The sequence below is a fragment of the Molossus molossus genome, unplaced genomic scaffold (assembly GCF_014108415.1).
Source record: "Molossus molossus isolate mMolMol1 unplaced genomic scaffold, mMolMol1.p scaffold_m16_p_16, whole genome shotgun sequence".
Taxonomy (NCBI): domain Eukaryota; kingdom Metazoa; phylum Chordata; class Mammalia; order Chiroptera; family Molossidae; genus Molossus; species Molossus molossus.
Window position 1 is genome coordinate 18,897,334 of NW_023425351.1, and position 12,879 is coordinate 18,910,212.

Consider the following 12,879-nt stretch of genomic DNA (forward strand, 5'->3'; position numbering starts at 1 on the left):
TTTTCAAAGTCCCCCAGTGAAAGCCAGAGACGTGGGGTCCTTCCTGCTCTTCCCTGTCATCCTGTCGATTCCGCGCGGTTACTGTCGACCCTGTGCCTTTGGTCACCGCTTCTAACCTGAACACAGGCTGCTGGGGAGGCGCGTTAGCCGGCCGGGACCGCATACAAAATGCGCAGGCGGGGGGCTGACGAGCAGAAGCTCGCTTTCTCACAGTTCTGGAGCCTGGACATCTGAGATCACGGTGTTCGCAGGGTTGGTTTCCTTGGAGGCCTCTCCTGGGCTTGCAGACGGCTACCTTCTCCCTGTGTCTTCACGTGGTCTTCCCTCGGGCTGTGTCCTAAACTCCTTTCCCACAAGGACACCAGTCAGATTGCATCAGGGCCCATCCTCGCAGCCTATTTCAGCTTAACTACATCTTTAAAGACTTTCTCTCCAAATACAGTTACATTCTGAAGTACTGAGGATTACGATTTCAACATATGAATTTGGGGGGGAGGGGCAGGGAGGAGGAGAGGGCATCATGCAGCCCACAACAGAAGGCTAAGTGAGAAGTTGTCTGTTAACACTTGGCCTGCAGCGGGCCTTTGGTCAGTGCTGGTTAAATATGTCGACACACTGTTGCTTTGTTGTATTTTGCTGAGAAACCTGTGGTTCGTGAGAGGGAGGGAGCGGCTGCCCTGGCAGCTGGGGCGTGGCTGTTCTGTCTCACAGCACTGCCCCCGTGCCCTGCGCCCTGCAGGCTCACCTGCTGCACCCCTGCACCCCGCGGCAAGGCCAAGGAACGAGAGCGACACTCCCCCTGCGGCGATAGCAATAGCCCTGCGAACAGAAGACAGGCTCTGCGACTCTCCTCAGGTCACAGGGTGTCAGGGATGCTAGGACGTCATCTCTGTCGCATGGAGCCTGTGCTTGCTGGGCCCAGGCCCTGTGTCCCTGGAGCACAAGGTCACAACTGTCCTCTCATGAATAAAGGCGCATCTGCCCTGAGCCCTTGGGTTGCTTGTGATATCTTACAAAATAGCGTTTCAATATTTCTTTACTTGGACAAAAGCAGCGGCATCCACACTGGTAAAAATGAAGAAAGAAGGGGAAAGAGCTACTTGGTTCCAAAGATGAGAAAAGTGAAAGGCTCTCCCGAAAATCCTCTGGCCGGGCCCGCCGAGCCGGGTCTCGGAGCAGCACAGCTATGGCTCTTGGGCCTTCCTCCGTCGCCTCTCTCCTGCGTTCAGGAGCCTGCATCCCACACATGCCATCACCGCTTATTCATTCTGCCGAGTGGCGCCCCGGTGGCTCTCTGTCACTCACAGTGTCCCTCTGGCCAGGGTTAATGACTGCAAGCAAGGACTTGCTCGTTGGCACGTAGCTTTCTTCTGGGGAGAAGCAGACAGAGGCTTTCAAGCCCGTGCGCGGTCACCTGCTACCTTTGACTCTCCAAGGCCTCTGCGTTCTGACCTCCTCTGCTCTCCTGGTTAATGACAATTATAAATGTCCAAGAGGCACACCTCTGCGGCAAACGGCCTCAGCTAATTGGGCACAAGGATGAAGCGGAGGTAGACTTTTCTTCTTCAGTATACAGCAATGTGTATGCCAAGAGTATAAATAATGAATTAAAGAAAAAATGAGAGATGAAACTTAATAGAGATTTAAAAGAAAACATAATTCTGGATTTTGGAGGAACATTTTGGTTGCAAGTTTAGATTTTCTTGATGAATGGATTTGCTTCAGGTGGGGGATGGTGAAGGCTCAGGTGCGTGAGGCGGGGGAGGGCAGACTACAGCTGAGTACCAAGAGGCCAGATGGCTTGCAAGGACGGAGCGGAACTCAGGAAATTCTAATGAGGAGAAGCCCTCAAGGAGCTCCGGAGAGTGGGCAGACAGGCTGGGGATCCTGGCAGTGGTGGCAATTAGCGTTTATATCTAATATACGTATTTCACATTTGTTAAATCCATTCTGATTAGAATCAAATCAAATGGGGATGAGGGTGGCCAACCACCAGTATTCCCAGTCCCCTCCCATGGTCAACTCTCCCATGTTGCTAAGGGAACAAGTGTCTGGCTGCCTGTCAGCGAAGGGGATGGCTTCCTGAAGCCACGGGCAGTGCCCAGCGCAGGCCAACGCACCCTCTCCGCCGTCTGTGGAAGTTGGGCGCCAATGAAAGGTAAGCTTGCCACTTGACTCCAGCTGCAGCCAAGCTTTGTCTTCTGGAGCTGGGAATAACCTACGGCATTCTCTCTCAAACAGTACAGAACCACCTTCCATCGCCGTGTGGTCATGGTCAAAAGATGTCTGAATATTTATGCAGAGTTCTTGGAAAGACCTCACAGCTCTCTTGGCATTCTTACCAGCCTGCAGGGTGCTTGGGTGAGTGTGTGCGTGTGTGAGTGTATGAGTGTGAGTGTATGTGTGTGAGTGTAGAAAGGTGGGAAAATTGGGAAGGTTTGGAAGGAAGGCATCACCTTTTAAAAAAAGGCTGAGGCACTGAGAGTCAGATTTGCCTATCGTCTCCCATAAGAAAGAACCCGTGTAGTCACTCCTACTTGCGTGCTCTCTGAGGAGGACATACGGCTCGATGAGAGGGGCTGGCCCTACTCCTGTGCTCAGAGTGCCAAGGCTGTTAGGAGGCAGTGATCTGAGAGGAAGACAGGGAGAGGGAGAGGTGCTGTCATTCTAGGAGGTCTGGCTAGCTAGCCCTCCCCCACTGCCCACCGGCTTCTAGGTAACGTGGGATTATCCGCAAGCTCGACCCCGCTTCACCCATTTGGTGACCTTATTGGACCTTAGTGTCCTAGCTGCATGCAATACCAGGATACTGGACTGAAGTTTCCTATGAAGACAAAGGAGTTCCCCGTGATGATGGTCCCTGGGGTGAGCCACCAGGATGAGGGCATCGCTCTCCCACATGGCTCTGTGTGCTGACTTGTTTGGCTACTGTCACACAGGAGGTCGATTAGGGGACAGAAAGAGTTCTTGCCAGGCATGGGGTACACAGGAATTTTATTCACTGCCGCTGCCCCGAGCTAATTTGTGTGTTTAGAGCACTACTGCAGTTCCTGCTATTTGGGTCTATTCCTGGTATTGCAGAGGGATCAATAAATGACTCCAAAGTTCTCTGGTTAAAAAGAAAAAACCCACAAAAAAGCAGTCACTTTTTAATTTTTTGGCATCTTTTCCCTTCTGTAACACAGGTTGTTGACTGTCTCACTTGATGCGTTGAGTAGGAGCAGGTAGATTCTTGAGCTGCTGGAATCAGCCTGCTGGGCTTCCTCCCCTCCCCGTCTGTTTGCTCCCAGGGAGTGCTACAAAACACTGGGGATGGGGAACACACATGGGCCTTCAAGGCTCTCCAGTCCACGGTGGTTTGGGAACACAGGGGACTGTCCTGCCAGTTGGCGGCGGGTGTCTTGGGTTATGATGGGCGCGTGTGAGATGGATGTGGCAGAGAGGGTGGAAGAGGGCCAATGGCTGCATTGCAGATCACAGTCCTCTAAAGAGCTCATGCAAACCAGGCAGTTAGCTCTGAGAGGGCACAGAGCTGCTTTGTTCCTGTCAGCTGAGTGTGCAAGGCTGCTGGCTGGCGGGGCCTGTGCAGAAGGAGCTCAGGCAGAGGACGAAGAGGAGAGGAAGCGATGTGGGTGAAGCCGAGCCAAGCGGAGGAATGGAGGGCCAGGAGAGGCCAGACATCAGAAACGAGAATGCAGCATAGCAGCCCATGAGGAAGTGAAACGGTGGGGAGGGGAGAAAGGTGTGATTTGAAGGCTGAAGACCTGCATCTCACCCTTATGAGCCGGGAGCCCAACAAAAGGAATTTGCCCTCTTTGAGCCTCCACTTTATCATCTTTAAAATGGAGCCAGTGATCATGTCCACCCTCTGATTTCATAAGGATATTGTGAAGATTAAATAAGGAAATGGAAACGTCATAAGCTGAAACTCACGCCAAACCATGACTTGCCCTATCGTGATTACTTAACAAATTTGAAGAAATAAATAAATAGGTGCATAAAGCAGAACACAGAGAAAAGATGATTAAACGAAGTAAGCAAGAAGGAGCTAGGTGGAGAACCAAGAAAATGATGATGGTGTTGGCAGAGGCCTCCTACTCAGAAATGCAAACAAAGTGACAGGGTCCAGTAAGCAAGCAGCAATCCCCGTGCCGGAGCACCTGTGGGCCCGCGCTGCCAGGTCGGCAGCAGAGACAGGAGGGGTCAGCAGGGCGGCGGTGGGCGAGGGCAAGCCCAACAACCATCTGTTTCAGGGAGAGGAAGGCACAAGTGGGAGGGGCCACAGATGGAGTGAGTGTGGATGCGGCCAGTTGAAAGTGAGATAGGCCATCTCAGAAAGATTTTTTTCAGACGAAGCCTTCATTTATTTTCTCTGAGCTCAATCATTTGGTTCAAACTGGAAGTTTAATCACATGGAAGGTAGACCGGAGAAGGAGAGTTCCATCTCTGACTAAAGAGGAGGCAGGTCAAGCTTCTGTAATTCAGTGTCATGAGAGGGAGAGGAAGAGTTTCTGGAAGGAGGTGACAACATTGTCTCGCCTTTCAGGAAAGGAGCCAGTGAACATGGAGGGATTGAGGTTGATTTAAGGGGTAAGAGTTGAGGGGCAAAGGACGACTGAGGTTGAAAGGGCTTCTCCGAGGAGTCCTTTGTTCCTGGGCAAGATGTTGTTGCTGATGGGTTCAAGGGGAGAAGGAGGGCACGGGTGGGGAGTGGGAGGGATGATGGATTGCTGATGAACCTATGAAGAATGAGGCACAGCAGCATGAAACCATTTGTTTGGGCTTTATAGATTTTCTAATAAAAACGTCAAGGTTTTTTCACACCATTTTGAAAATGTCATCAAATGCAAAACAGTTCTTATGCCAGCGACAAAGGCTGTGCTTCCAAGGTTAAATTCCAGCCCAAGATGCAGTAACACACTTTGTCAGGTTTTCCTCCGGCTCAAACCAGAGGTCAGGCTTGGTCCAGGACCTTTTAGGGTACCCGTTGACCCTTCACAGTAACTGACCCCTCCCAATTGAACCCAGAACTTCCTGGCTGTAGAGTATTTGGGGAGTGATTAAGGGTTAGTGTTAGCCCAGTGTAAACATCCCTAAGAACAGAGACTCCACTTCCAAGCCATGTTTGGGGGGTGAAGGGCTTATTTCCGGGTCTCTGACTCAGGTCATTTCTGATGTAGCATTTAAAAAATCTTTCAGTGGACTTTCTTAACTTAGCCTCTCCTTGCTATCTGTCTCACACACTTCCTCAAAGTAGTTGTTGTTATTATTATTTTAATGCATCTTTAATCCTGTGACAGCCCAGCTCAAGGACCTTCAAAGGCTCTCCTTTGTCCTTTTTTGTTTTCATTTTTATAACATTTTATTTTATTATTATTTTAAAATTTATCTTTATTGTTGAAAGTATTATAGATGTCCCTTGTTTTTACCCCCATTGACCCTCTCCACCCCAATCCTGCTTCCCATCCCAGGCCTCCACTGCACGATTGTCTGTGTCCATGGGCTATGCATATATGCATGTAAGTTCTTGGTTAATCTCTTCTCGCCCTGCCTCCGCCTTTCCCTCTGAGCTTTGTCGGTCTGTTTCCTACTTCCATGTTTCTGGATCTGTTTTGTTTGTCAGTTTATTTTGTTCATTATATTCCGCATGTAAGTGAGATCATGTAGTACTTGTCTTTCTCTGACTGGCTTCTTTCACTTAGCACTATACTCTACAGGTCCTTCCATGCTTTTTCAAAAGGTGAGGTCCTTCTTTTTCACAGTTGCATAGTATTCTGTTGTGTACATGAACCACAGCTTTCTTATCCACTACTTTACAGATGGGCACTTGGGCTGTTTCCAGATCTTAGCTGTTGTAAATAGCGCTGCTATGAACAGAGGGGTGCATATATTCTTCTGATTGGTGTTTCAGGATTCTTAGGATATATTCCTAGAAGTGGGACCTCTGGGTCAAAAGGCAATTCCATTTTTAATTTTTTGAGGAAACGTCATAGTGTTTTCCAAAGTGGCTGTACCAGTCTGCATTGCCACCAACAGTGAATGAGGGTCCCCTTTTCTCCACATTCTCGCTAGCCCTTGTTTGTTCATTCTGGCAGGTGTGAAGTGATATATCATTGTGATTTTAATTTGCATCTCTCTGATAATTAGTGTCCTTGAGCATTTTTTCATGTCTTTTAGACATCTGTATGTTCTCTTTGGAGAAGTGTCATTTAGATACTTTGCCCACTTTTAAATTTGATATTTTGTCTTCCTTTTGTTAAGTTGTATGAGTACTTCATATATTTTTAAAATTAACCTCTTATCATTTAGATGTGTCATTGACAAATATGTTCTCCCATAACAGTGGGATCTCTCTACATTTTGTTGATGGTTTCTTCTGCTGTTCAGAAGCTTTTAATTTTAATGTTGTCCCATTTGTTTATTTTTCCTTTTTCTTTTGCCCTAAGCAATATATTGGTAAAAATTCTGCTACATGAGATGTCTGAGATTTTGCTGCCTATGTTTTCTTCAAGGATTTTTATGGTTTCATGACTTACATTTAAGTCTTTTATCCATTTCGAGTTTATTCTTGTGTATGGTGTAAGTTCGTGGTCTAGTTTTGTTTTGTTTTATTTTTTGCATGTACCATTCCAATTTTCTCAACACCATTTATTGAAGAGACTGTCTTTACTTCATTGTATGCTCTTGACTCCTTTGTCAAATATTAATTGAGCATGATGGTTTGGGTCAGTTTCTGGGTTCTCTGTTTTATTCCATTGATCAATATGCTTATTCTTATGCCACTACCAGGCTGTTTTGATTACAGTGATTTATGTAATGTACTTTGATATCTGGTATTATTATCTCTCCTACATTGTTATTCTTTCTCAAGATTGCTGTGAATATTCGAGGGCTTTTTTGGTTCCATACAGATTTTTGGAGTATTTGTTCTAAATCTGCGAAATATGCCATTGGTATTTTAATAGGCATTGCATTGAATCTATAGATTGCTTTGGGTAGTATGGACATTTTAATGATGTTAACCCTTCCAATCCATGAACATGGTATATACTTCCACTTATTTTTATCCTCCTCTATTTCTTTTTTCAATATCCTGTAGTTTTCTGACTACAGGTCTTTTACTGCCTTGGTTAAGTTTATTCCTAAGAATCTTAGTTTTTTTGCAATGGTAAATGGGGTTGTTTGTTAGTTTCTTTTTCTGAGAGTTCATTATTGGTGTATAAAAATGTCATCGATTTCTTTAGGGTTTTTTATGTACAATATGATGTCACTTGTGAATAATGACAGTTTCACTTCCTCCTTCCAATTTGAATGTCTTTTATTTATTTTTTTCTTGTCTGATCACTGTAGCTAAGACTTCTAGTACTACGTTGAATAAGAGTGGTGAAAGTGGATATCCCTGTTTTGTTTCTGTTCTTGTAGTTTTTGCCCATTGAGGATGATATCGACTGTAGGTTTGTCATATATGTCCTTTATTCTGTTGAGGTATGATTGCTTTATTCTCACTTTGCTGAGAGTTTTTATCAAAAATCGATGCTGGATTTTGTCAAATGCTTTTTCTGCACCTATTGATATGATTATATTATTTTTATCTTTCATTTTGTTCATGTGATGTATCACATTTATTGATTTGCAAGTATTGTACCAGCCTTTTATCCCTGGAATAAATCCCCCTTAGTCATGGTAAATAATCTTTTTAATATATTGCTAGGTCTGATTTGCTAATATTTTGTTGAGGATTTTGGCATTTATGTTCATCAGGGCTATTGGCCTTTAACTCTCTTTTTTTGTAGTGTCTTTATCTGCTTTTGGAATTAGGATAATGCTGGCCTCCTGAAAAGAGCTTGGAAGTCTTCTTGAATTTTTTGGAATAGTTTGAGGGGTATAGGTGTTAGTTCTTCCACAAATGTTTGATAAAACTACACTGTAAAGCCATCTGGTCCAGTTTCTTTTTCTTTTCTTTTTTGTTGCTGGGAGTTGTTTTATATTACTGCTTCAATTTCATTTGTTGTTATTGGTCTATTCAGGTTTTCTGATTCTTCTTGAGTCAGTTTTGGAAGATTGTATTTTTCTAAGAATTTGTCCATTTTGCCCAATTTGTTGACATATAGTTGTTTGTAATATTTTGTTATGATCCTTTGTTTCTGTGATGTCAGTTGTTACCTCCCCTCTTTCATTTCTGATTTTATTTATTTGGGTCCTCTCTCTTTGTTTTTTGATGAGTCTGGCTAGAGGTTCATCATTCTTGTTTATCTTTTCAAAGAACCAGGTTTTGGTTTCATTGATCATTGTATTTTTTTTAAGTCTTTATGTCATTTATTTCCACTCTGATCTTTATTGTTTTCTTTCTTCTACTTACTTTGGGCTTTTCTTGTTGTTCTCTTTCTAATTCTTTTAGTTGTAGGATTAGATAGTTTATTAGAGTATTTTCTTGTTTCTTGAGGTAGGCCTGTAGTGCTATGAACTACTCTCTCAAGACTGCTTTCTCTGTGTCCCACAGATTTTTGGTTATTGTGTGTTCATTTTCATTTGTTCCCAGAAAGTTTTAAATTTCTTCTTTGGTCTCATTGGCAACCCATTCATTGTTTAATAACATGTTATTTAGCCTCCATGTGTTTGAATGTTTTTGAGTGTTTTTATTATAGTTGATTCCTAGTTTCATGTCATTGTGATTTGAGAAGATGCTTAAAATTATTTCAATGTTTTTGAACTTATTGTGTGTCCTAATTTATGGTTTATCTTTGAGAATGTCCCATGTGCACTTGAGAAGAATGTATATTCTGCAACTTTGGGGTGAAATGTTCTGTAAATATTAATTAAATTAATCTGATTTAATGTATCATGTAGGGTCACTGTTTCCCTGTTGATTATTTGTCTGGAAGATCTATCCAGTAAAGTCAGTGGGGTGTTAAATTTCCCTGCTATGACTATAGTACTGTTGATCTCTCCCTTGAAGTCTTTCAAGAGTTTTAAAATATATACATATATTTTTCAATAAAAGAGAAACTTTACTGAGGTTCCAGAGTCACAGAGTTCAGGCAGAAGGCTGCCTTGTGGGCCTGAGGAGGTGGTAGAGGAATCTTATTTAACCTTCTTCTTGGGGTGAAGGTTGTTGGTGTGGCCGCACTTCTTATGGCAATTGACACCACGGGGGTACAGGTGGGCATAACACTTGCAGCAGATCATCTTATCACAGTGGTACTTCTGGGTAAGCTGGTGGAGGGAGAGTTCAATGATGCCACTCCTCAGACAAAGCACCAAGTGCAGGGTGGACTCTTTCTGAATATTGTAGTCTGAGAGAGTGTGGCCATCCTCTAGTTATTTGCCTGCAAAAATCAGATGCTATTGGTCAGGTGGGATGCCCTCCTTGTCTTGGATTTTAGCCTTGACATTCTTAGTGGTGTCACTGGGCTCAACCTCACGGGTGATGGTCTTGCCAGTCAGGGTCCTCCCAAAGATTTGCATCTCTGCATCTGCTGGGGAGGCTGGGACAAAATAGTGAGTACTGCATGCCCACCTCAGTGCCTGTTTCCTTCCATCCCTCCAAGCTCACATGAACACCACCACTGACCTTCTCTAAAATATATTTAGGTGCTCTAATATTGAGTGCATATATGTTTGCCAGGGTGATATCCTCTTGTTGTACTGATCCTTTTAGTATTATGTAGTGACTTTCTTTGTCTCTTGTTCTAGCTTTTGCTTTGAAGTCTATTTTGTCATATATAAGTGTTGCTACCCTTCCTTTTCTTTGTTTCCATTTGTATGGAAAATTCCCCCCCCCTCACCCCTCACTTTCATCCTGTGTGAGTCTTTTGTTCTGAGGTGGTTCTCTTGTAGAGAGCATATATATGGGTCATGTTTTCTTATTCATTTAGCTACCCTATGTCTTTTGCTTGGAGCATTTAATGCATTTACATTATCATTATTGTTGAAGGATACTTATTTATTGCCACTTTAATTCTTTATGACTATGTTTCTCACTCTCTCTATTTCTTCTTATTATAGCAGTCCATTTGACATTGCTTTCAATGCTGGTTTTGAGGCAATAAACTCCTGTAGCCTTTTTTTGGGGGTGGGGGCAAAGCTGGGAAGCTCTTTATTTCACCATATATTTTGAATGGTAGCCTTACTGGATAGAGTAGTCTTGGTTTCACATCCTTGTTTTTCATTACCATAAATAATTCATGCTATTCCATTCTGGTCTATAGTATTTCTGTTGAGAAGTAAGCTGAAAGCCTTATGGGAACTCCTTTGTAGATAATAAATTTCTTTATTTTTGCTGCCTTTAAGATTCTCTTTGTGTCTTTAACTTTTGGCATCTTAATTATGATGTTTCTTGGCATGGGCCTCTTTGGGTTCTTCTTGCTTGTGACTCTCTGTATTTCCTGAACTTGTATGACTTTTTCCTTTACCAGGTTAGGAAAGTTTTCTGCCATTATTTCTTCAAACAAATTCTTTATTCATTAATTACTTTCTCCTTCTTCTGGTATTCCTATGATGTGGATATTTTTATGTTTCATGTCCCACAGCTCCCTTAAACTGTCCTCCTGTATTTAATTTTTCTTTTTGATTCTCTGATTGTGAGATTTTTTTCTATTCCATCTTCTAAATCACAGATATGATCCTCAGCCTCCTCTAATCTGCCATTTATTCCTCCCAGTGTATTCTTTATTTCTGCTATGTCATTCTTCATTTCTGACTGGTTGTTTTTCATAATTTCTATGTCTTTTTTGTACTGTTGAGCATCCTTATAATCATTACTCTGAACTCTATAGCTGATAAATTGCTTATCTCCATTGCATTTAGCTTTTCTTCTAGAGAATTCTATTGTTCTTTCATTTGGGACTTGTTTCTTTGTCTCCCCATTTGACTGCCTGTTTAAGTTTGTTTCTATGTATTAGGTAGATCTGCTATGACTACAAATCTTGGTAGTGTGGCCTTAAGTAGTAGGTGACCTGTGGGAACCTTTGGTGCAATCTCACTGATAACCAGACCTGGGTGCTCTAATAAAGTCCTTTGTTCATGTTGTGTGGCCCTCATGTTGTAATGGAGTTTTGATTGATATTGGCCCATTTATACATGGCCTCAATCCTCAGGCTGGCTGACAGTGAGGCTCAACTGCCAACACCATGCAGGCAGCTGGAGAGGTGTTATCACATGAAGTGAAAATCGACTCAGCAGGGTTTGGAGCCTGCCAAGATGTACATGTGGATATACTGCTTGTGAAGCTTATTGGATCCTGCTCTGCTGTTGTCTGGCCACTGGGTTTATTGGTTTTGGGCCTCTTCGTAGGGTCTCTGGTGCAGACCAATGTCAGATGCTATTTGTGACTGGCTCTGAGTATCCTGTTTGGGGCTGTCAGTGATCCACAGCTTGTGTCTTTCTCTGCTGGGGTTCAGTGTGTGTGAAAAGAACCAAGCTGCCCACTGAGGTCTGCTTTTACTAGCCTTGGGCCCAGGAGCAGGGCAGGCAAAGACTCAAAGCATGCAGAAATCTGTCTCTGCCTGCAGGCTGACTGTTAGTCTCAGTCACTTAATGAGCCTCGGGCTGTAGTCTTCAGCAGTGCATAAAGTCCATGGGGTGGGGTGAGAGGGTTTCCAATGGGTGGAACTATTGCTCCCTCCCAGGCTAAAGTTGCCTGGATGGTAAAGTTCTGCCTGCAAAAGATGGCTACTGCAGCATGGGAGAATGACTCCGCACAGGGATCCTGGCAGCTGTCCTCTCAGCTCTCTCCCCAGAGCCACCAATCCCAGACTCTCATCATGCAGCTCTAGTCCACACTGCCTTCCCTCTGCCAGAGCCCAAGGAGAGTGGCTGAAAATGCAATTAAGTGCATTGACCCTTTAAGAGGGTGCCTATGTTTCTAGCCACCTCTTGGCGTCAGACAGATTCTCCAGTTCTTTTCACAGCCAGATGTTATGTGGACACCTTTCCTGGTTCTGTTACTCGGGGCTGAGGAGCCCAGATTGGGGTTTAGACGCAAGACTTCTCAGGGGGAAACCTCCACAGCGGAGATATCCCTTCAGCATGTCAGCTGCTGCCGTGGGAGCCCAGCCAGTCCTCTCATGCCTCCACATTTCCCACCAGTCTTGATGTGCGCTCCTCTTCTTCTTCTTTTTAATTTTAATTTTTTAATCTTCTCCCAAGGATATTTTTCTGTTTATCTTCAGATAGAGTGGGCAGGAGAGAAAGGGAGAGAAAGAGAAACATTGACATGAGAGGGACACATCAACTGGTTGCCTCCTGCATGACCCCGACCAGGGCCCAGGATGAACTGCAACAAAAGTACATGCCCTTGGCTGGAATCAAACCCACGACTTATTGGTTTGTGGGCCAACACTCTACCGCTAAGCCAAATCAGCCATGGCGATGTGTGCTCCTCTTTATGTTCTTGGTTATAAGGGTTCTCTCCAGCTAGTTTTCAGTTGATTATTCCGGATGATTTCTTTATTTTTTTTTTTTCTTTTTATCCTTACCCGAGGGCATTTTTGCATTTATCTTCAGATAGAGTGGGAGGGAGAGAGGGAGGAAGAGAGAGGAAGAAACATTGATGTTAGAGAGACCCATCGAGTGGTTGCCACCCACATGACCCCAACCGGGGCCAGAGACAAACTACATCTGAGGTACGTGCCCTTAGTGGAAACCGAACCCGGGACTCTCCGGTTCGCAGGCCGACGCTCTAACCACTGAACCAAACCAGCCAGGGCTCAGGATGATTTCTTTATATTTTAGTTATAATTCCAGTTTGAACCTGGGAGAAGGTCAGTGTAGCTTCCACTTAGTCTGCTGCCATCTTGGAATCTCCCCATTTTTATAACATTTTAATATTTTTAATTGATTTTAGAGAGAGGAAGAGAGAGGGAGAAAGAGAAACATTGA

The 12,879-nt window shown here is 44.0% G+C and overlaps 1 protein-coding gene across 1 annotated transcript; it reads right to left on the reverse strand.

Annotated features, from left to right (window-relative positions):
• Positions 1-9,081: 9,081 nt before the first annotated feature.
• Positions 9,082-9,465, reverse strand: LOC118631901 (ubiquitin-60S ribosomal protein L40-like). Its single transcript, XM_036264498.1, has 2 exons — positions 9,363-9,465; positions 9,082-9,275 (listed from the first exon to the last, which is right to left on the reverse strand). The coding sequence occupies exons 1-2, from the start codon at positions 9,463-9,465 to the stop codon at positions 9,082-9,084; spliced, it is 297 nt and encodes a 98-aa protein (XP_036120391.1).
• Positions 9,466-12,879: the final 3,414 nt, after the last annotated feature.

What these genes read in the sequence shown, in the direction of transcription:
- LOC118631901 (XM_036264498.1), bottom strand. Translation starts at nt 9,465, where the DNA reads ATGCAAATCTTTGGGAGGACCCTGACTGGCAAGACCATCACCCGTGAG. An exon ending in TAAAATCCAAGACAAGGAGG is followed by an intron (nt 9,276 to 9,362) that starts GCATCCCACCTG and finishes ATATTCAGAAAG; the next exon opens with AGTCCACCCTGCACTTGGTG.